At 42.0% G+C, this 22137-nt stretch overlaps 2 protein-coding genes across 2 annotated transcripts; both read left to right on the top strand.

Annotated features, from left to right (window-relative positions):
- The first annotated feature begins 1662 nt into the window (after positions 1 to 1662).
- kcnk13b (potassium channel, subfamily K, member 13b) lies at positions 1663 to 9329 on the top strand. Its single transcript, XM_070849747.1, has 3 exons — positions 1663 to 1999; positions 5517 to 6304; positions 9174 to 9329. Exons 1-3 carry the CDS (start codon positions 1663 to 1665, stop codon positions 9327 to 9329), a joined length of 1281 nt encoding a protein of 426 aa, XP_070705848.1.
- A 4477-nt stretch (positions 9330 to 13806) lies between these two features.
- Positions 13807 to 21749, top strand: psmc1b (proteasome 26S subunit, ATPase 1b). The gene is made up of 10 exons (XM_070849222.1): positions 13807 to 13855; positions 14248 to 14344; positions 14746 to 14870; positions 16248 to 16433; positions 16611 to 16739; positions 17004 to 17100; positions 18578 to 18767; positions 19384 to 19535; positions 20059 to 20213; positions 21436 to 21749. The coding sequence occupies exons 3-10, from the start codon at positions 14811 to 14813 to the stop codon at positions 21568 to 21570; spliced, it is 1104 nt and encodes a 367-aa protein (XP_070705323.1). The 5' UTR covers positions 13807 to 13855; positions 14248 to 14344; positions 14746 to 14810; the 3' UTR covers positions 21571 to 21749.
- The last annotated feature ends 388 nt before the right edge of the window (positions 21750 to 22137 follow it).

The following is a 22137-nucleotide window of genomic DNA, read 5'->3' as shown; positions in this document are numbered from 1 at the left end:
ATAAAATCAGTCATTATGTGGCTGCAATCAAGGTGTGAGCCATGTACACTGTAAACATTCAAGTAGTGTTTACTTTCACAGGTTGATTATTGCATCAGGATCAATTGCTTCCTCCTGTTTAATGACTATAATAACTCCTGACTTGCACTGGCTTCACCCCAACAGCATTTTTTTACTAATCTACTACAGCCTGTGGATAACTACCAGCTTTTGTGCTCTCAATTGTTTAGAAAAGATCTTTCCTTTCTGTTTATGCTTTCCTCTTGTATCTGTCTAGTTTCTCATGAACGCACTTGTCCTATAATCAAACTACCCCTTATTATTGCCTATACCTTTGTTTGCCCTCCCCTCATTCTTGATTTGAATTCATTCTCATTCATTAATATGACAAAGGATTAGCAATAACTATTTGTGATCATGAATCATTTGCAAATGTCAGAGGACAGTTTTTTTTTTTTATTCTTTCATAGCTGCATTTATAAAATTCTTGTTACAAGTGGTTTTCATTGATGCACAGGTCATCTGTTATAATTCACTTTAAAAGGCTGCAAAGACACGATGTTGCAATAATATAATTTGTGCCTCTGTAAGCCTAAAAAGTACAAAACACTAGTAATTGGTCAAATTAACATTTTTAGCCTTCTTTGTGCAAGTTCAGTAGTTCAGGTACAAGAAGAACATCGTGATTTTTCCTGAACATTATTACATTATGTAAAACTCACGCACTTAATAGTTACAACTCGTGCTAAAGTGTTGTTGCTCATGCTGGAAGTTTACATGAAGACAGCTTTGTAAAGTGTGACCCTGAAAGGCTGCTGTTCCGTCCGAGGCTCTGAAACAGACGTTATCGCGTCATCTCGTTGTCAAAATTCCCACTTTTACAGAAATAGGTCTTTTGTTGTCCCTCTGATCCTGAATAATTTATTTGGAGCCGTCGTTCCGTTCTGACATTTGCTCACATCGCCCCCGGGTAAGCACGGACAGGAGCATGAATCCCTCATCAGAGCCCGGAAAGGTCAAGTGATATTGATCTCACTATGCAAACGCTGTCTATATTGTCAGATTCAAACCTCCAAGGTTGGGATCAGGTCGAACATTTTCTGGCCAGTTCGGAACTCATTATCTTGTGGTGCCTTAACAAGCTGAAATAAGGAAAGTGTCCCCGGAATTTAGCGGATCTGTCAAAACAGACCTGGCTTACGGCGGTGAGCGGACACAGACTGTGACTTCGTCCCCATGTTGGGGCTTGACCCGCGGTGCGTAAAACGCGCGCTCAGGGGTGGGGACTTCTTTGGAGAGGCAGGATCGGAGAGCACAGCGGCACGACTCGCCAGATCCACAGGTTGCTGCGCTGCTCTCTGCTCCTGTCTGAGCGTCCAGGCAACCCAAACCTGATGACACAGCCGGCGGAGATGACCTGGAGGAGTCGTCGGGGCGCGTTTGGCTGAACCGTTTGGACTTGGACTGCACATAGAGGCTCATGAGCAAAATGCCAAATCCACAGTTTTGGAGAACGCGACTGCCTGATTAACAATTTTGCGCCGGACTTTTCTGTCATAAAACATCTCTTCAAGGTTTCTCCCGAGGACTGTGCGTTTTACTCGAGCCCACCATGCCACAGGTCCCTCACTGCAGCTGCACCACGGTGACAACAGCAACATAATGGCATGTAGGAGCGGCTGCTGCTGCGGCTCCGGTCCAATAAACGAGGATAACGCGAGGTTCCTGCTGTTGGCATTGTTCATCATCATCTATCTCCTTTGCGGGGCCGCCGTCTTCTCAGCGCTGGAGCAGCCAAAGGAGCGAGAGGCGAAGGAGCGCTGGGCGCAGAGGTTCGAGCATTTCAGCCAGAAGTATAACCTGAGTAAGAAAGACCTGAATAACTTCCTCAGGAACTACGAGGAGGCGAACGTAGCGGGCATCCGTGTGGACACAATCAGACCTCGATGGGACTTCACCGGCGCTTTTTACTTCGTGGGAACTGTGGTGTCAACCATTGGTGAGACGGAGAAACAGGCAATTAAAACCAGTGGGGGAATGCAATTTACCCACTCAGCGCTATCACCTACATCTGACCACATATACCTTTTAAAATCCACCATTAATCTTCTCTTTGAGGACATCATCAGTTATTAACTTGTGTGTGCTTTGTTGTGTGTATTGGTGTGTTTCATTCCCCTAAAACATCACTCACTGTGCCACAAATGGAGTCTCACATAGTTTTCTATCTTTTGCAAACACTCTCCCACACCTCAGTGCCATTAACACTTATCAAGAGCCACAATGATAAAATCCTGTTCACCTCCCTCATTGTATTATGTGTTGAAAGGGTGTTAGGAGCTTAAGTTCAAACTTTCACACACTGCAGATGAAACCTAGGAACAAGCACAATACTTTTAAACATGAAGGATTTTGACTTGCCAGACAGGATTAATGAGGCCTCTGGTCTGTTTCGTTTTAAAAAAAAGTGTGAATTGATTCCATGGATTCAACAAAACTAGGTTGAGAAAACAGGCAATTTAGTGCAGGCACCAGAGCAAGATCTGCCACTGACAGCTCGTTTCCACATCAGCACCGTCTGTGTCCACGACTGAATCAGCATCAGTGTGGCAGACAGAGCAGAGACACAGAGCCGTCCCTCTAACAGCTCTGTTACAAACAAGCCTTTTGTTGTCAATACCTCTGACTGGTACTTGCACGCTCGTACTGTTTTTATCCTCCCTCAATACCTGATGGTGCCATTTAAACGTGTTTGACTGGAGTGAGTTGGTTCGTGATGATCGACTGTTTCACGAGCCATGAAGGACGAGGCTATATCAAGTTTTCAGCGAAGCATGTTTTATCATGAGATACTCTCTCCATTCGGCTTCACCGCCTTTCTTTTTAGACTGATTTTTCAGATTGATGTTGGCCTAAAGCGAGAGGTGATGTCAAGATTGATTCTCCCTCAGCACTGACACACAATTTTCAGGATGCCTGTTTCAAAGAAACTGTCCTCCCGACTCCACTATCTCAGCAGACAGGCTTGCTGAGAGAGAAGCAAAGACATCGTCATATCATATCATCACATATTTAGTTTCATTAGCATTTGAGGTTCAAAGTGCTTTGACATATGGCCTCACAGTCATTGACTGCACTACTACAAGGGCCAGTTGGAGGTTTTTAACAGTAATCTATCAGCTAATCAAGTCCAGTTGTGTGAAGTCAACAGTCAGAGAGATTTCTAATTTAGATTTGTGTTAATTCTCTGAGAAATCAGTCATTTTCATCTTCTTTGTATCTAACACTCTCATTTCTGAGTTCCTGGAATAGGCCCACGTATATAGCTTAAGGGAAAACATCTTCCAAGCACATCATCATTTTGCATCCTACTGTGTGCGTCAGTTTGGGTGAATACATGGAGGAGAGCAACAGAGATCATCTTGTGACACATCATCTTTGTGTTCCACTGATGTAGATACTTCAGTGATCAGCAAACTACAGCTTCACAGTGAGGAAGATATTAAAGTCAACTCTTTTTGAATTTAGTCTGCAAAATTGTTTGTCTCTGATTGGCTTCTTCTCCATGGCAACAGTAGTCAAGGCTCATGGGTATTGTAGTATTTATAGAAATGAAATTGAGATAAGCACATTTATTGACACATTTTATCCAGACAAACCTTCAGGAAGATATAATGTGTTAATTATTAGAGATGGAGGTAGACCAATCCCCCAGGAGATGCACCAGGCTTTGAAGAAAATTTGACACAGTGGCCAAACTGTGTAATTACAACCATGGTGTCTGTCGTACGTCATCTCCCCGCAAAATAACTTGTGTCACTATCAAAGTTTGACCTATTCAGTCTGATAAGACTTGACAAGTCTAGAGGAGTTACACGCTAAATCAAATTTATCCCCAGGCACGTTAGCGGAGTGGACGCTTGAAAGTGGATGGAGTTTGAAAACAGCAACAGGTGGACAGAGAAAGGGGAGGAGAGTAGTCAGGCAGTGTTGGGGTTTATACCTGTGAGTCAGACTGCTTTCGAACAGAGGAACCGTCTCCTCCTGCTTCCAGTCTTTGTGCTAAGCTAAGCCAACCAGCCTCTGGCTCTGGTTTCCTCTTTAACTTGTTATACTGTCAGCAAGAAAGAGAATACGTCTTCCCAGAAAGACCAACTATCACTTGTAATGTTTTTCTTCAGTGAGGGAGGTTGGGTTTAGGAGGAAAAAGTCGAGACAACCAGGCACCTCCATTACCCATCAACCGTATTCTCAGCTTCTATGACAGACAGTTATACTGACACAGGTGTCACACTGACACAGTAGCATACTACTTTCTCTCCTTTCTTTCATGTGCTGTGTTGTTTTTTGTGTTCAGCCAGGTCAAATGACTCATCAACATCACATTTAACCAAGCTTTTGAAACAGGAAGAAAAGACAATCACATCTATAAAATCCAGCTCATTTGGCTTTATCGTCGTGTTTGGTAGCAAACTCGAGCCCAATTAGCACCTTCACAACAAATCTGAATGTGGAGGCAATCAAATCCTCATCAAGACGCCCGCTTTTGGCACAGTGGCAGCCAGCAATGCTGCAGAGAATGTTCTTCATGGTGTGACATACAGCAAAAAAAGTGTTTCAACAATGTCGAATGAGCGTAGTAAACTGAAAAAGGGGACAGACAGGCAGACCTTTAGTGTGCTCGGAGAGTTCAATGAGGGATGAAAAGGAGACATTACTGGGATTGGTACAGTTGATTGAAAAGACCTCTCACTTTGACTCCCATTTTGTTCATTTGCCAGTTCACGAGGGACAAAGGGGAAGTCACACACAAACAGCATCTCACTTCCCCTTGAGGGAAAACCAGCTAAATGGCTCTGAACCTTTAAAAAAAATGAGAAAATGATAAAATTGAGATGTGAAGTGGCTCTAGCGGGCCTCGCTGCTGCCAAATAATTGTGGCGAATACAGTGAAATGTTAGACAAACCAACACTTTGGGACTGATTGGTGTGATGTGCTTGGACTGAAAACACCTCAGCTCTTAAAGTGAGCGAGTGACAAAGAGACAGACGTAGAGGCAGAGCACGTCACCAATGGCAACCCGGTGGATTGAGGCACATATGCGAGTGTGATGTTCACTTAGAAGAAGAGATCAGTAATTAGCCATCTTTGTTAACCACAGAGAGGATGTGAGTTTGGTTTAAAAGGTAACATAAAGAATGCGGAGGAAGTGGCCATCCCCTCATCGTCTCCACAAATAATCCACCTGTCACTTAGAGCCCTGTAATTTATGTGTAATTGTGGGTATGAAACGAAATGGAGGCACAGAGTAAGACTAAGCACTATCCATGTGAAGTTGTGCTTTTGTGTGATAATGCTTTTATTTTATCCTTTTATTCAGAGACACTTGCTGAGGACAAGTCGTTGGGAAATTGAAGCACAACTACTCTTCTTTGCATTCCCCTCATCTCGTCATAATAAGAGCGTCACTATGTAGATTTGTACTGATTGCATCATGTGTTTGTGTGTATCCCAGGGTTCGGGATGACCACTCCTGCCACCATTGGAGGAAAAGTCTTCCTGATGTTCTATGGCCTGCTCGGTTGCGCGGCCACCATCCTCTTCTTCAACCTCTTTCTGGAGCGTGTCATCACCGTCATCGCCGTCGTCCTCAAGTCCTGTCACGAACGGCGGCATAACAAAGCTGTGCTCCCGCAAAATGGCCGGCGAGTCCCTGAGGAGAACAGAGCAGGTGGAGCTGGAGGAGGCGGAGGAGGAAAAGGAGAGGATCTGGCCGGCTGGAAGCCTTCGGTCTACTGTGTCATGCTCATTCTAGGAGCAGCGGCCATCTTGGTGTCCTGCTGTGCCTCGCTCATGTACTCAGCAGCCGAGGGCTGGGGTTACCTTGACTCACTCTACTTCTGTTTTGTGGCCTTCAGCACCATCGGTTTTGGTGACATGGTGAGCAGCCAGCGGGTCGTCTACGAGGGCCACGCCACGGCCGCATATCGGCTGGGCAACTTCTTCTTCATCCTGACCGGCGTCTGCTGCATCTACTCCCTCTTCAACGTCATCTCCATCGTCATCAAGCAGGTCCTCAACTGGTTGCTGAGGAGGCTTGAAGCCCCCTGCCGTTGCTGCTTCCCCAGGAGGGGTCACCACCCACATCGGCACCCCCGACGGAACGTGGTGGCCCCGGGTCACCTCCGCGCCCGTAGAGACCCTTCAATCGAGACAGACGCCATCAACGAGAGCGAGACTGACACCGGGCGCAGGATGTCTGGGGAGATGATCTCCATGAGGGACTTTCTAGCAGCCAATAAGGTGAGAGCTTCAGGGCTGGAGCAGGTTGGCGCTGACAGCCTGTGTGACATCCCACCTGTCTAATGTAATCATCACATGTTATTACACGCAGGATAATCAGTTACCTCTAAGAGTAAATCAGTTAAATCGCTTACATGAGTAGCAGAAAAAACATTTAGTCAATAATCTTGTTTCCTTGTAGTCATGTGTACTGCGGTCACACTCAGTCATCATCCCTCTCATCACAAGCTGTATTGAATTTGAATGCTCTACTGTAGCTTTCCTGTAGGATTGTCAATGCAGAAATGAAGCGTAACATTCTTCCTATTTGCTGCTATTGTGCTGCTGTCTTCTTGGCTACATACATATTATGTGTAAAATCTCTCTGAATACTAATGGCCTTACACCATTGCTATCACCCCACCAACAGCCCCTGTAGCCACTCAGAGGTTTACATTTCCATAACGGCTTCAGAGAAGAGGAATGCAGTGTGAGCTGTTGAATGTCAATACCCATGCTCACTCACTCAAGGATTTTTCTTTCTGGTTCCAAAACAAAATCTGAGTTTTCACACCTGACGAATCATGATCATTCTGATTGAAGAAAACTATTGAATGGTGTGATGTTGTAACAAGGATGCAACTTATTTTTGCCACTGACAGGCTCAGATTGTTATTTAAAGTGTCCGAAAGGATCCCTTCAGAAAGGATCCCTTCAGAGATCGACCTTAAGATCCTTTTTGCTTAACCTCAAATAGCCGTTATATTGCTCAGTACAAAACCACCAGACTCAATTGACAAAAACAGTGTATTTGCTGGCCTACACTGTTAGTTAGTTTGTGTTATCTTGTGACTTTGGTCTTTTAAAGGGTTAGTTTGGACAACACAATATTTGTGTTACATATAATAACACAAACAAACCAAGTGATCGAGGCAGCAGTAGACCAGCCACTGCCATCTTCTGCAAGGTAAAATTACTGTTTTTGTCAATGGAGTCTGGTGGGTTTGAGTAACGAGCTACAATGGCAGTTTTTCGTCAAACAAACAGGTCTGTCTCTGTAGGGATCCTTTACATAATGTTGTCAGATAACAATCTAAACTGGTAGTGGCTAAAACAGGCACTTTTACTGGACACACTCTGATATGAGCATTTGCCCCAAAGGATTGCGTTGCAGCCATGCGTTCTCGCCGGCTGGTGTAGGTGATCTACTGGACAAATTCCAAATGTTTTTGTACCAATTTGTTATGTTGAACCCAAAATATGTAGAAACAGGGCCCAGGTTTTAAAATATCAGAAGTATCCTTTAAGTTTGTCTTAAAATATTTCACATTTATACAAAAGCAAACACAAGTCCAAAGTTTAATTCAGCCTCAGAACTGAACGCCTGAGCCCTACATGAACAATATCTATCAAAATGAAATAGTAATCCATGTGACCGCGTGTCTGGTATTTTCCTCTCTGCCCTGGTTCCACATGTTATACAATAATATATGCCTGAATTAAGTATATTCTGTGTCTGACAGTCAGGCATACAATGAATGTTTGTTCTCTAGAAAGTTGCCTGTGAAGGCTGAGAGAGTAGCCTTGTACATCTTGTTCTTGTTGGGAGAGGAATAAAAGAAAGAGAAGAGAGGGAGGGGTGGAGGGAAAGAGATGGACTTAGAAGACTGAAGTTAGAAGGTGGCTGCTGCACATTTTCAATCAGGGACAGCTGAATGCTGATGATGGTAGATGATGACCATAGATGATACTTCAAAGGTGGGATGGTACTTCGCTCAATATGAAGACTTTATTTCTTTCTAGTAACCTTGCCCCAAATACTGAGTGTTTTTTATAGATATTGCAGTCTGAATTAATGGGCCGCACTGGAGGTGAGGTCAAGGTCGCCCTTCTTTAGAGAGGTCCATCCATGATTTTATTTTCAAAGGACTATTCAGTGTACAAATGAATTCCCGTTTCTTTGTAGACAGGTACAAACACACCGATGATGACTGATGATTAAATCTGTGGGTATAAAACATTTTCTGATTAAGGATCATTGTTTCAGTTTCAACAAGACTAAGAATCTACAGTCATAGCAGCTCTATGAGGCTGTTCTAAGGCACAGTTGTGCTTGAGCTACATGCTAAATTCAGCATGCTGCAATGCGCACAGTGACAATGCTAACATGCTGATGCTCAGCAGGTATAATGTTCACCATGTTCAATATCTTAGCACCAAACCAAATTGAGGTTGCAGGGATTTGGTCATAAATAAGTACTGGATTAATTTGAAATATTAAAATTCACCCTGAGGGCAACATGAAGGTCTGTACCAAATTTCATGGCAATCCATCTAATATTTGTTGAGACATTTCACTACAAATTAAAAATTAAAAATCTCAGAGTGGCACCTAAGTAAAAGCCATAGAGCCACCAGAGTAAGTAGGCTTCACCCACTGGGGGCTGCAACATTTCATGGAAATCCATCCAACAGTTGTTCAGATATTTGAATAAGTGGTGGCCTGAGGGACTGACATCATTTCACAATTGTGATTTAATATTGACTGAACATCACTGAATGTAAAACGGTATTACACATCACTCTTGTACATTCTCTTCATATTGCTTTGCAGAGTGACAAATGAAAGGGAATGGCTGGTGTGTGGGAAAGTAAATATCTGGTGTCTGTAAGTCACAGTTGTTCAGACTATATTTGTTGTCTTTGTTCCCTTAAATCGAAAGGAAAAAACACCATCTGGTAGCCTTATATCACACCTGCGAAATCAGATGTACCTGCCGCCAACACATTGTATTAATGCCTGTTTCACAAGGCATCACTGGTTGCACGCACCTCCAAACACAGACAGCAAATATTTCCTCATCTGTTCATTTTTTTGTCTCTGCTTCAGGTCAATCTTGCTATTATGCAGAAGCAGCTTTCGGAGATGGCGATCGGGCACCCGCGCCAGTCCAGCTCCAGTTCACGCCAGAACGGGTTCTCAGGAGGGGTGGGCGCCCTTGGCATCATGAACAACCGGCTGGCAGAGACCAGCGTGGACAGATAGGGGAAACAGTGTCAATCCTTTTGAAAGGAGGCTGAGAGGATGAGATGAGCAAGGACAAACTGACACTGTGGACTGCCTTCTTGAAAAGACGATTCGGGTGGTATACAAGACTGCATTCATGACTACATAATACATCTTTTTCATCGACAAGCAAGCTGACCCCCTGCAGCTACAGCTTAGAATCGAACCCTCTCAGCCCACCCTCCTGTCAAGAACATGACCACATGAAAGATGCATGATAGTTTGCTGGAGTTTCACATCTGGATCAGGCTCAGTGTGCAGGAATTTCCCCCCTCGTGAGGGATTCAGTTTCCATGGTGACACAAAAGCCTGCCTAGAGCCCTCGAATCCAAGCCTTAAAGACCTGATGCACTACATGCTACTTCACTCCTAACTGCAACTTCCACTCATCCACGATACTGTACAGTAGCTCACTATGACTCCACACACGTCCATGCTGTATCTGTCACTGTAAAGGACATTAATGAGAAAAAATAGCTTTAATAAAATGGGTGTTTCTTGGTTTTGTGTTTAACATTAGTCATTACATAACACTGGGTGTCATGGGACGAGAAGCCCAATTCATAGATGATTGAATGTTTACCTTCAATGCAGAATACATCATTTTATAATTAGACTATCAATGACTCATTTATTCGCATCACTCGTGGCTCAGACAAGTGTCTCACAGCCACGTTATGTGTTTTTCAATAGCCTCTATCTTTGGCACTGTTTTCATTCATTATCTAGACAAGTAAAAGACAACCACCCCCACCGAAAGAACCTCATTATAAACCACACAGACAAATCTCTGGCTGAATGGCTGTTGTTCTGAGACTGAGATGAAGCCTATTATGTGAGACTGCTGTTTACTTTGAGGTTTACTGCACATTATCCATAAACATTTGCAGACATTTTCACACCCTGGTGTTGTCCAGTGAACGCAGTGAAGAAAGCCACCCCAGGGCTCATTTTTTCATTTGCTAACCCAGCTGTGTTAGGCTTATGATTTTGCTGTTGCCTGGATTCACAGAAAGGGCAGTGAATAGAGACACAAAAGAGACAGAAAAGCGAGGTTCCTCATAACATGCCTGTGGAGTGATTGACTCCAGTGAAATCTGCAAGCAGCCGAGACAGAGGAAAGCTTTTGGGCATCATATTCAGCATAATTTAGGGAGATGGTACAGGGATCTTCATTCATATTGTAAATACATCCGACAGGAAATTACAGGGTGAGAATCCTTCAGGCTCCACTTCTGACCAGCTGAGCTTATCTGACTTAAGTGTGCGTGATATTCAAAGAGCGAGAGCATTAAAAAAAAAAGAATTACAACCTAGCAAACCTGCGCATTAGTATTTTTGTACAGGGTCATCATGATTTTCAATGGCTGCAAGAGTACTATTATAATCTGTGTGAATCATCTGCTGCAAAATCCTTTTCAGTTCACAGCAGAACCTGAGAGGTGAGATCCAGATGGCATACAGCATTAATAAAGCATGTGTAGAGTAAACAATGCATGTGTATAGAATGGAAGAAAGATGAGGGAATTGATCTTTTGCTAAACCCCTCCCGCAAACAGCCATATTACAATCCCAACTGGACCTGTAGCTGGGCACGGTGGGGCGACAGCTTAACACACAAGCAAAAGTGAAAATAGTGTATTGAACTGCATTAAGCTAATTTCATTAGCATGCCTCCTAAAAGGACGAAAAGCATATCATTTGTGCTCACTAACAGTAGCACATCCACTGTGTCACACGGTGTGGAGGCTGCTCCTGGATACTATCAGAGTTCAGGGTATACAGGGTGTTCCCTGCACCGACTCTTATTGGATTTAAGGAAGCTTACACTCCAGCAACTCCCAGCATGCATGCAGCTTTAGCCTCAGTCTTCTAGCACAGCATCATGTTTGTAGTCTGATTGTAGAATCTTACACAAGGTTCATGTTTGAGGTACCAAGGATGCGATTTCAAGTCTGGCTTGGCTTTAAGTATTTAGTCATTTATTTATGTAAGCTACACATTCAGCAAATCTTATCATTGACAGCAGAGAGACAGAAAATAACACAAACGAGAACAAATCCCTTAATACTCAAAATCAGAATAATAAAACTGACAAGAACGACTTGAATCTAGCAGCCTCCACTCTTTGCTATGGAGACAATCTCACTCTCAGACAGAATAATTTGATACACAAACTGCTAAGATGTTCTTCTGCCTATTGCCAAAACGCACACACACCCTCACAAAATGACACACTCAAGTGCACACACAAAATAGCCTAATAGAGAATCAGAGAATATGTCAGAGAAGCTGTGCCTACACAGATAATAATAGCTTTCAACAAATGCCTGGTTCTGTCTGTTTGTGAGTGTGCACAAATGCATGTACATGTGCGTGTGTGTTTGTGTGCGTGTGCTACAGAGGCGACTCGGACAGATGTAGACACACAAAGACTCTTTGTTAAAGCTTTTTTCTGAGTCATGACAAGTCCCAAAGAGTCAGTGACACCGCTGTGTGTCTCCACTGAGTTGAAAACAATGTGAAACACGCTCTAATGGAACAGTCATGTGGGATTTAAGACCGTGCTGTGCTGCAGAGGTGGCCTCAGCGCTACCCCGCCATTTGTTTAGACGGAAATAAACTGAACAGGTGGGTATAATTATTCATTTGTGCACAAAAGGAGTGAAAACCTGAGTAAAGACATGATGAATGTGAGATTACACTCCGAGCAATTTTGAAAATAAGTGAAAGTGGAAGTATTATTACGACAATGTTATTTTGGGAAGAAAAGCAATCATTTATATATTACATAATGTATAGTATGCAATGTTATAGTTAGCTAACATTAGACAGTAGACACACTGATACTGAATCTCAGGAAGTCAGTGACTTCTAGGCAATGACTGCACATGTCTGACCAGAGGGATTAGCCGCACAAACAGGGACACCCCTGCACAATTATACCTTAATGACTTAATTAGGATGGGTGGGATGCATTGTCAATGTTGTGTGCAGAGTTTTTGATTTATCATGTGCATGAGTGTGACAGGGGAGGTTAAATTGCAAGCAAGATAATTAAGTAGTCTCTGTGAACACCAAGGCTGTGAGATCAAGGTGGCACATGGTGCTAGGGAGACATGAACACAGTGAATAATGTTTTTGTTCAGCGACCAAATAAAGACATCATATCATATCAATATCATTTCTGTAGCTTTACTGTCGAGTACCCAGGTCAAGATCTCGGTCAGCACAGAGGATGCTGTCTTTAAAGTCATACATCAAAGACAGCCTTGTCTTGTTACGTAAATCTTCATGAAATACAATAAAAACACTTTTTTGTCCTGAAATATGGGAATCAGCTGACAGTTTGCTTCTTCACCTGCTCTAATGATGGCCTGCCTGATTAATAGTCAGCAACAATGCACACAAAATCTACCAGTAACCATGAAAACACATGACATTTATATTCATTAAATGAGGTTAATAGTTCAAAAGAAAATCTTCATTAAAACAACATGCAGTGTGACTTTTATACACATGAAGTCACCTGTGGAAACTAAACTAATCCACTGCCATACAGTTCATTCGAGCATAAAGAAACAAGATTTAATGTAATATATGCAAAGGTCACACTAAGATCACCATGACTACTGTCAAAATGTCTAAAGAGCTGTTACAAGATCTTCCAATGCTCTTTTCATCTTAAACACACAATCCATTTTATCTAAACATTTAAAATATATAATTCAAAAAGGCTGAGCAACTTAAAAAGAAGAGTTTGCAACATAAAATACAGATTGAACCTATAAAGAGAAGGTTGTGTTCACTTATTAATGAAACCTTTCCTGTAGTGTTTTGTACATAAAGCGACAGGTGACTTTTTGTCCTATAGAGTAGCCGTACTTAATGACGTCACTTCAGAGCGACGAGTAACAATGGTAAGTGAGCAAGCAATTTTCTCTACGGCTCGTATTTTTATTTTACTAAAATGTATTATTTGCCAATAAAACGTTCTTCATAGTGTTTTAAACCTTAGCATTCGTGCTAACACTTAGTTCCAGGCGGCTTTATGTCTTGTTTGTGAGTTAACAACAGAATTACATGTAGCTAGTAGAGCGACCTAGCCGATGGCTAGCTGCGTTAGCTTTTTCTCGGTTATTATCCTAGCGCTTATTAGCAAAGTCATTCATATGATTGAAGCAGCTTTTCCCCTATTTTGGTAACGTTTGCCGTGTTTCCTCTCCAATGGCATTAGTGTCACAGAGTTTGTCTTTCCGGTAATACAACTTTAACGTGTAGAATTTAGCTATCCAGGCAAGTAACGGCGATGTAAGCTAACTTTACTGACAACAGCTAAGCTAATGAGCTATTTATTAAGTGAAGTCACTGTCTAATGTTGTTATGGTCACAATGCACTGGCAGCCACTATTCAATTATTATGTATTTATATATGTCTGATATTCTTTTAGGGTCAAAGTCAGAGTGGAGGCCACGGACCAGGGGGAGGCAAGAAGGATGACAAGGTGAGAATTACACAGCAACTTTTCTTGTTTTGGTAGCTAAATATTCCAATGGTGCTCTCTGAGTTACACTCCTTCATTATTGCCACTGAATTCTGATAATAATGATAATAAGAATAATCTGTATAGTTTAGGTAAGCCACACATGATATTTGTAAGACACTGATCTACAGGATTCATTCAAAACTTAGTGTACAGAAAGAAACAACTTTGTTGGTCTGCTTGCGGAGATAATAGATAAAGAAGTATTTGTTAAACTTGACTTATGTTGCCACAGAAAGAAATGTTTTGTTAAATGTTTGAGAGCTTGTGACGTATTTAGTTACGCTTTAGTTGACACGTTTCTGGCTACTACCTTGTCTAACACGTGTCACACCACTTTGTGCCACTTGAAGGATAAGAAAAAGAAGTATGAGCCTCCAATTCCCACCAGAGTTGGCAAGAAAAAGAAGAAGACCAAGGGGCCAGATGCTGCCAGCAAATTACCATTGGGTAAGTTACTGAAGAACCACAGAGTTATGAAGATGTATTTGTCTTGTCTGGTAGCCTGTCTCAGTATTTGTTGTTAAGTAATTTATGGTAAATATTTAATTCATTGGCCTTCTGTCTACCTCTATTTGAGCTTAGCTGAGGTCACTGACATCCCAGGTTGAGAGACTTTAATACTGTTAAAACTCCTTATGTGGCGTAATTGAATATAAATAGAATTTGGGAGAAAGTAACAATCTGATGTAAATGGTGAACGGGAGAAAAGCAACCTTTTAAACTTGACAGTCTTAAGATTAAAAGGGATGACAAAGTCTGTTTGTGGTTGAATGAAATTAATGTTCGTGTATATATATATTTTTTAAATATAGGTTTAAAATATGCTTTTTTCTGTGTTTCTCTTTCAGTCACTCCTCACACTCAGTGTCGTCTGAAGCTGCTGAAGCAGGAGCGGATAAAAGACTACCTACTGATGGAGGAGGAGTTCATCAGAAACCAGGAGCAGATGAAGCCTCTGGAGGAGAAACAGGAGGTCAGCCATTGTTACATACGTTTGTGGTCAAAAGTATAAATCGACATGTAAAGAATATGCTTGTCATGGCAGCCTTGAGTTTCCAAAATATCTTATTTCTTATTTCTAGTCTTATTTTTCAGTGATAGAATGAGCACATACTTCTCTGTCACAAAAATTGGTTTGGTTCTTTTATGAATGTATTGTCTTTTAAAAGTGAGACAAAATCTGCTGGGTCAGAAAAATTATATACAGCATTGCTAATAATATGTCCCTCGGCCATTTTTGCCTCTAGGCACGGTCATTGAGCTTCTGGCAAATTTTTTGTTGAATCCTTGAACACTCCTCTAGTCAGAATTGATGCACTTCAACTGTATTTGTTGGCTTTCTGACACAGACTTGTGTCTTCAGCACAGTGCACGTGTTCTTGGTGGGATTTAAGTCAGAACTTTGGGAGGATTGTTCAAAAACCTTAATTGTGGATTGATTTAGTCTGTTACCACATCTGGTGTGTGTTGGGACACACAACTGCATCCCAACGTGCTGATAGTTTTCGGTTTTTCTGAAGAATTTAGAGGTAATTCTCTTTCTTCATTATTCCATTTAATTTCTGTGAAATACCAGTTTGACTGGCAGCATATTAGAGCCACCACCATGCTTGTCTGTAGGTATGATGTTCTTGGGTTTTAAGGGCTCCCTTTTCTCCACAAAACATAACAAACCAGACCTGCTTGTTGGTGGTTCTGATTGACTCTTGACCATCCTGATCAATTTTCTTCCTGATTGTAGCCACTTTATGTAGCACTTTATACTTACAATTGCTTGCACAGTTGGTCTTGGGACCTGTAGCTGATTTGAAATGTCTCTAACAGACATACCTCACTTATTCAACTCAGTGATTCACTTTTTCAGATCCTTGCTGATTTTCCCACTGTAGTCTTTGTGGGTGAGTGATGAGTGTAACAACCAAGACCTGTTTAAATCAAATCAAAGTCAAATGTCACCAGCTGCCATAAAGCTAATTTGATTGTCACAACTTTCCACTTCCAAATGTGTAATTGAGGTTGCTGTATGTAGATTATGTCATATTTCCAGAAGACTAAATTGATTAAAAAAACAACAAAGAAATGAGTAAAACATTTCACAAATGTTTTCACGACAGAGACATGCTCCAATCCTTCATCACAGAAAAATAACAGTTAAAGAAATGATTGGAAACTCAAGACAGCCATAACTTCCGTGTTCTTTACAAGTATAACTTTTGACCACAGCTTTTGTGCTCTATATTTGGGTAAAAAAAAACATAGGAATAATAATCCTGTTCATTTATTCATTCATTTCTTAATTGAACTTTTCTACAACTGTCCTACTACAATAATCTTTTTTGTTTTTTAATAGGAGGAGAGGTCAAAGGTGGATGACCTGCGCGGGACCCCCATGTCTGTGGGCACTCTAGAGGAAATCATTGATGACAACCACGCCATCGTTTCCACCTCAGTGGGATCAGAGCACTACGTCAGCATCCTATCATTTGTGGATAAGGACCTGCTGGAGCCCGGCTGCTCTGTCCTGCTCAACCACAAGGTAATATTCAGTGACAGTCCTTATTTTAGGTTTATCCTTTTTTTTCCCCATTCATTTTGATAAAGGTAAGTTGAGTCAGATTCAAGACAATCAGAAGGAAATATTCAGTTACTTAACTTCTCAATGATGTCTCTCTTTCTCACTTTGTTTTTGTTCTGTTTTGTGTATCACCTGTAGGTTCATGCTGTGATTGGGGTGCTGATGGATGACACTGATCCCTTAGTGACAGTGATGAAGGTAGAGAAGGCGCCACAAGAAACATACGCTGACATCGGAGGACTGGACAATCAGATCCAGGAGATCAAGGTATATGACAAATGCACTTCAACCTGCCTTGCCAGAAAAACAAGAGGCCAGGCTGTTATCTTAAAAAGTATTTGTTCATGTTAGTAAAGTATGAATCTGTGAATTTAAAGACGGGTAATGTGCTTAAAAGTGATTGGCCGTTTATTCATCACTGGGCGAAAACCACTTTAAGGTTGTACCAGCAACCACAATCACGTCAGTATCTTGCATGTTAATCATTTATACTCTGAGGATGATCATGCTGTGCTTTGTTGTTTTATACAGGAATCAGTGGAGTTGCCTCTCACACATCCAGAATATTATGAAGAAATGGGCATTAAACCTCCCAAAGGTGTCATCTTGTACGGACCACCTGGCACAGGTAAGGACTTCCATTCAACGTTATACCATCAGCTGTTTTCAAACTCGTAAAACTCCAGCAGGAAGTTACCATCGGCCTAACCTGTAACACAGTTACAGCCAGCCTCTCTAACACCATCTTGTAGAGAGTTAAGAAAGATAAATGAAGGCTGAACAATGTAATCAGTCGATCCCTGTTGAATTAAGTGATCTGCTACCTATAGATAATCACCTGTGATCTCATTAATGTTGTTATTCAGTATGATGTGAGACATTGACATTCAGTTTTACAAATTAGACGTATCGGAATTACATATGTACATATACCCTAACCTTTGATATTTCTATGTTCAGTCACATTAGTATGAAGTAGTTTTAAAATAAAACCTAGATATGAATGTGCAGTTACCCCAGTTTGACATCACTGGCAAATTCCACTTGGCCATTAGGGACCTTTTGTAAAGGGCAACACAACAGGGAAGGTGAGAAACTGCCAGTAAGCTCCTGCAGCCTCTCGGTACTGCCGCAGATAAAAGTGCCCTACAGTCACTGTTGTTGGAACGATTCAAAATGACAAAATAAAACTCTGAACAGACTATGCGCATTATGGTCAGAAGTGTGTCATCAAAACAATGTAATTGGTCATAAAGCACCAAGATCCCCCTGTGAACTTTGGTCAAAGCATTCAGCGTTAGAAAATAAAGTCTGTTCTTCACTGGACCAGATCTCATGAATAAAAGAAGTGAAGTTAAAGTGAAGTTCACCTCACTTCAACTTGGCTGTGAATCTCAATGTGAACCTTACAACTTAGTGCATTTATGAAGAACTGCACATCACTGTTTTATTTCCATTTGAAGGCCAAGAGGAGAGGGATTTTTTTTCTCCATCTAATCTTAATGATGTCAGTGTGCGTATATTATCTAGTTGGACAACAGTTGTGCACAAAACCAGAGCTGCAGAAAGTAAATGTATTCATTTCTTTCAGGGAGGGGGGTGGTACTAATGTCATATCATCTGTGCCGAGCATTGTGGTGTGTGTGTGTGTGTGTGTGTGTGACCTTCTATAACTGCTTTTAGGTGTAGCTTATTATTGTGATTATTATATAAAGTGTGTATAAACTGATAAAATTAGGAAAGAAAAGAATATCCATACCAAATGCCACAAGACAATTAAATGAGGTATATGAAAGAGAATGTCAAGGGAAATTGTTTGAAAATGAAATGGCTGCAGGTCTTTCTCTAAAAAGTCACAGCAAGTGACATTTTCTTCATGAGCTCTTCATGATACCCTTTTACTGAAAATGTCTCCATATGGATACATCGCAGATCATATTAAACACCTCAGAAATCTAGTCCTGGTGTCGCTGTTCCATTTTTACCAATAACTGATAACATTTACGTGAATATTAAGCAGCTACAGTACAAAGCAGTAGTGAACAGTGACGTAGATATTATGTTCTCATGCTAAAGGTCTGCCTGACCTGTTTTGTCACTACCAGGTAAGACGCTGCTCGCCAAGGCCGTAGCCAACCAGACATCAGCCACCTTCCTGCGCGTGGTGGGCTCAGAGCTGATCCAGAAGTACCTGGGAGACGGGCCCAAGCTGGTCCGGGAGCTCTTCAGGGTGGCAGAGGAGCACGCACCCTCCATCGTCTTCATCGACGAGATTGATGCCATCGGCACTAAGAGGTACACACAACTTTTTGTTTCAGATACTATTTATGACTGAGAGCGTCAGCAGTGTTAATGCAGCACGTATGGTGGTGAGGTGTCAGACGCCGTGTATGACAACGTGTTGGATGTGTAAGTGTTATAGCTGGATTTTTCATTTTAATATATTACTGTTTCATTTTTACACTGTCTTCATCATCTACCTGTAAGAGAGCATCTGTGGTCATGCTGTGATGCTGTAGCTGCTTTCCTTTCTCAGTGAAAAAACATGAGTCACAGAAGCAGAGGCAACCGACTGCAGAAAATACAGAATCAAAAGCTTTATTTGCCTGTTTTTCATCCCTGTTGGCAGCAAAATATGAAAAGCCGTTAACATTGTTAGGTAGGATAGTGGCTGGCTTAAATGAATGACTTTGGTTGGATGTTGACTCTCGTAAATAATAAATGAGCTTGAATATGTGTCCAGGCTTTTTACCTCGCACGGAAAAGACAGCAAACAACTCAGGTTAATGTGTTATTGATAACAGGACTGCATGATGGACAAGCTGGAAGTCCTTGGAGTCTGAGGATGAAGGGCGATGAAGTGGATGCTACACACTCCTCAGATAAATGTTTGTGCTCTGTGCTGTTGTAGGTATGACTCGAACTCCGGCGGGGAGAGGGAGATCCAGAGGACCATGCTGGAGCTGCTCAACCAGCTGGATGGTTTCGACTCACGGGGAGACGTCAAAGTTATCATGGCCACCAATCGGATAGAAACTCTGGACCCAGCCCTCATCAGACCTGGTCAGTAGCACCCTGGCTGAGCCTCATTCTGCCCTGGTTTGCCGCTGACCGTCTGTCTGCTAACATGTACAGTTATTATGGACATTCTGCTGAGTCATGGCAGGAAGTAGATTTGTTTTTCTGCTTTCAGAGCTCAATCTTCTTTTTCCTTTCCTTTTGGCAGCTGTTCTTTTAAAACATAAATTCACGCTAAAGGTGGTCACTTGCACACCACAAATGAATTTACTTGCATTTACTATTAAATTTACTATTAAAATGCTTCATTGAGAACTGTAGTGTGAAAAATGATCTTAGACAACCGAGCTTCCTAAATGACTTTCTGGAATGATTCATATTTGGTAAATTAACCAGTTATGATCAGTGTTAGATCAGTGGGCACACCTCTGTGCTTATCAATGAATCTGGTTTGGAGCTATTGGCATTTGTCTACTCAATAAACTGTCAAATAAAAATATAGCCAAACAGTAAAAAGCTCTTTACAGCAGCAGCTTATCATGTTGTTGTTTCCTCCTCCTTCTCTCAGGGAGAATCGACCGTAAGATCGAGTTTCCTCTGCCGGATGAAAAGACCAAAAGAAGGATCTTCCAGATCCACACCAGCCGCATGACGGTAGCAGATGACGTCACCCTTGATGACCTCATCCTGGCTAAGGACGACCTATCAGGAGCAGACATTAAGGTGAGAGCGAGACTGTCTGCACAGCTGCAAACTGGTTTTCTCTCTCATTACAGAATCCGGATCCAGAACCTACCTGCTCTGTTTCACTCTGTCACCAGTCGTCGTTCTGAACGTTAGAAAGGCTCTTAAAATAACTGGTAGCCAACAGAGTATGACATCTTTTTCTTCACTCCTCCAGCTGTAATGGTGTCTGTGGGAGTTAACTGTCTCACTGTAACCAGCGTGGTAGCGGTTGTGTCCACTCGACCTGCGTCCCGGCTCTGGAGATGTATTCTGTCTGTTTTCTTAATTTGCTCCAGCCTGGCTCGATGACTTCAGCCCTTCATTGATTTGCGAGAGTTCTTGGCGGTGAGCCAGTTCACACTGTGGCTCAGCAGAGATGGGGAAAACAATCTGAAGCTGTGCGAAGGGTAGCCACAGGGGCTGATTTCCTCCATTATTGTAGCATCAACACTTATTTAATTGCATTTTGTCCCTCATTCAATCCAAAGTGTTTACTGTACTTTTCCATCTGTGCCTCTCACTGACTCAACTCTGCTGCCCTCATGTGGGATCTGACAGAGTTACACTTTGAGTCACTTTCTCCATTATGCATCTAATTTCTTTAACCTCATCAATATTATCAAATAAAGCAGGTCAGCCACTTACAAATAGCAGAAAATAAGTGACCAGGTTGTCTGATACTGTCGGCGATCGGGAGCTGTAATGAACCAAAGTGTAAAAGCTTAAAAATGAGCCTTTCCTTTCAAAGTGTTGATCACTGGATGGATATTGATTGGTCTGAACTGTGGTCACTTCAAACGGTGTCTCTCAGAAGTCATTTCAGAGGTGACAAGTTGTCACAGTGGAATAAAAGTAGAGTAAAAGCCACTTACAGCCGTGTTAAGTTTCATATAGCACACTGTTCATGCAGGGCTGTCAGATAACTGAATCGGAACATTTCTGTAAATCAGCCGTTTCCTCTTGTTACTAGTTTCTTTCCCTGATGTGCTTTTTCTTTTGCGTTGAGTTACTAGTTTACCCTGTTGAGCAGGAAAGCTAAACACACAAGAGCACGAACACAAAGAGAGCATTGTCACTGCTGCTTTTTCTTCTCACTGTATTGGAAACCATTTTTACTGAGTGCAACGCGCCTCTTTAAAGTAATTAAAGCTGATCTCAACCTTTCACTTGTTCCCCTCCCTGTTTTATTCACCTGCTGTCCTCTCTCCGTGTCCTCCAGGCCATCTGCACAGAAGCGGGCCTCATGGCTTTGCGGGAGCGCCGTATGAAAGTCACCAACGAGGATTTCAAGAAGTCCAAGGAAAACGTCCTGTACAAGAAGCAGGAGGGCACGCCGGAGGGGCTTTACCTCTAACCTTCAAACTTTTACATTTTTCTCACTCCCCCCCTATCTATCGCTGTGTGAAAGAGAGGAGGCTGCAGCCCCCCCCAGAGAGAGTTTTGATATATTTTGTGCATGTCATGTCTGGCTTATCCCACTCTCCTGTTACCGTTACGTGTTAAGACAATAAATAAAAGGAGAAAAAAAAAAGAGCCTAATGTATTAGTCATCTGTTTTATTCTCTTTTATTTGCTGGAGCGTTTTGGCGTGCAGCACCCTTTCAAATCTTGTTTGTACAGAGGCAGCATCTGTCGTCTGCTTCTTATTAGATTCCTGTATATTGAGTTCATCGCCGTGCTGTAATATCTTGAGATAATTAATCACATGAATTATTCAATCAGTTCAGTCCCAGTGTAGCCGCCCTTGGTGTCACAAACAGAATCGGTCCCATCAATATGCAAAGTCATGGTATTTTCTTTACTTGTGTCTTCCTCCGATACTTCGTAGCCACAGTACCTGTTATTTTAGGAGACCAAAGACGAGAAAAGGGCCCGAAGGGATTGCCCACCCCCTTCTTTATTTCAAAGACGCATTCTTCAG

The sequence above is a fragment of the Pempheris klunzingeri genome, chromosome 18 (genome assembly GCF_042242105.1).
Source record: "Pempheris klunzingeri isolate RE-2024b chromosome 18, fPemKlu1.hap1, whole genome shotgun sequence".
NCBI lineage: Eukaryota > Metazoa > Chordata > Actinopteri > Acropomatiformes > Pempheridae > Pempheris > Pempheris klunzingeri.
The sequence above is the reverse complement of the archived record's forward strand: the minus strand, read 5'-3'. Positions and strand labels throughout refer to the sequence as shown.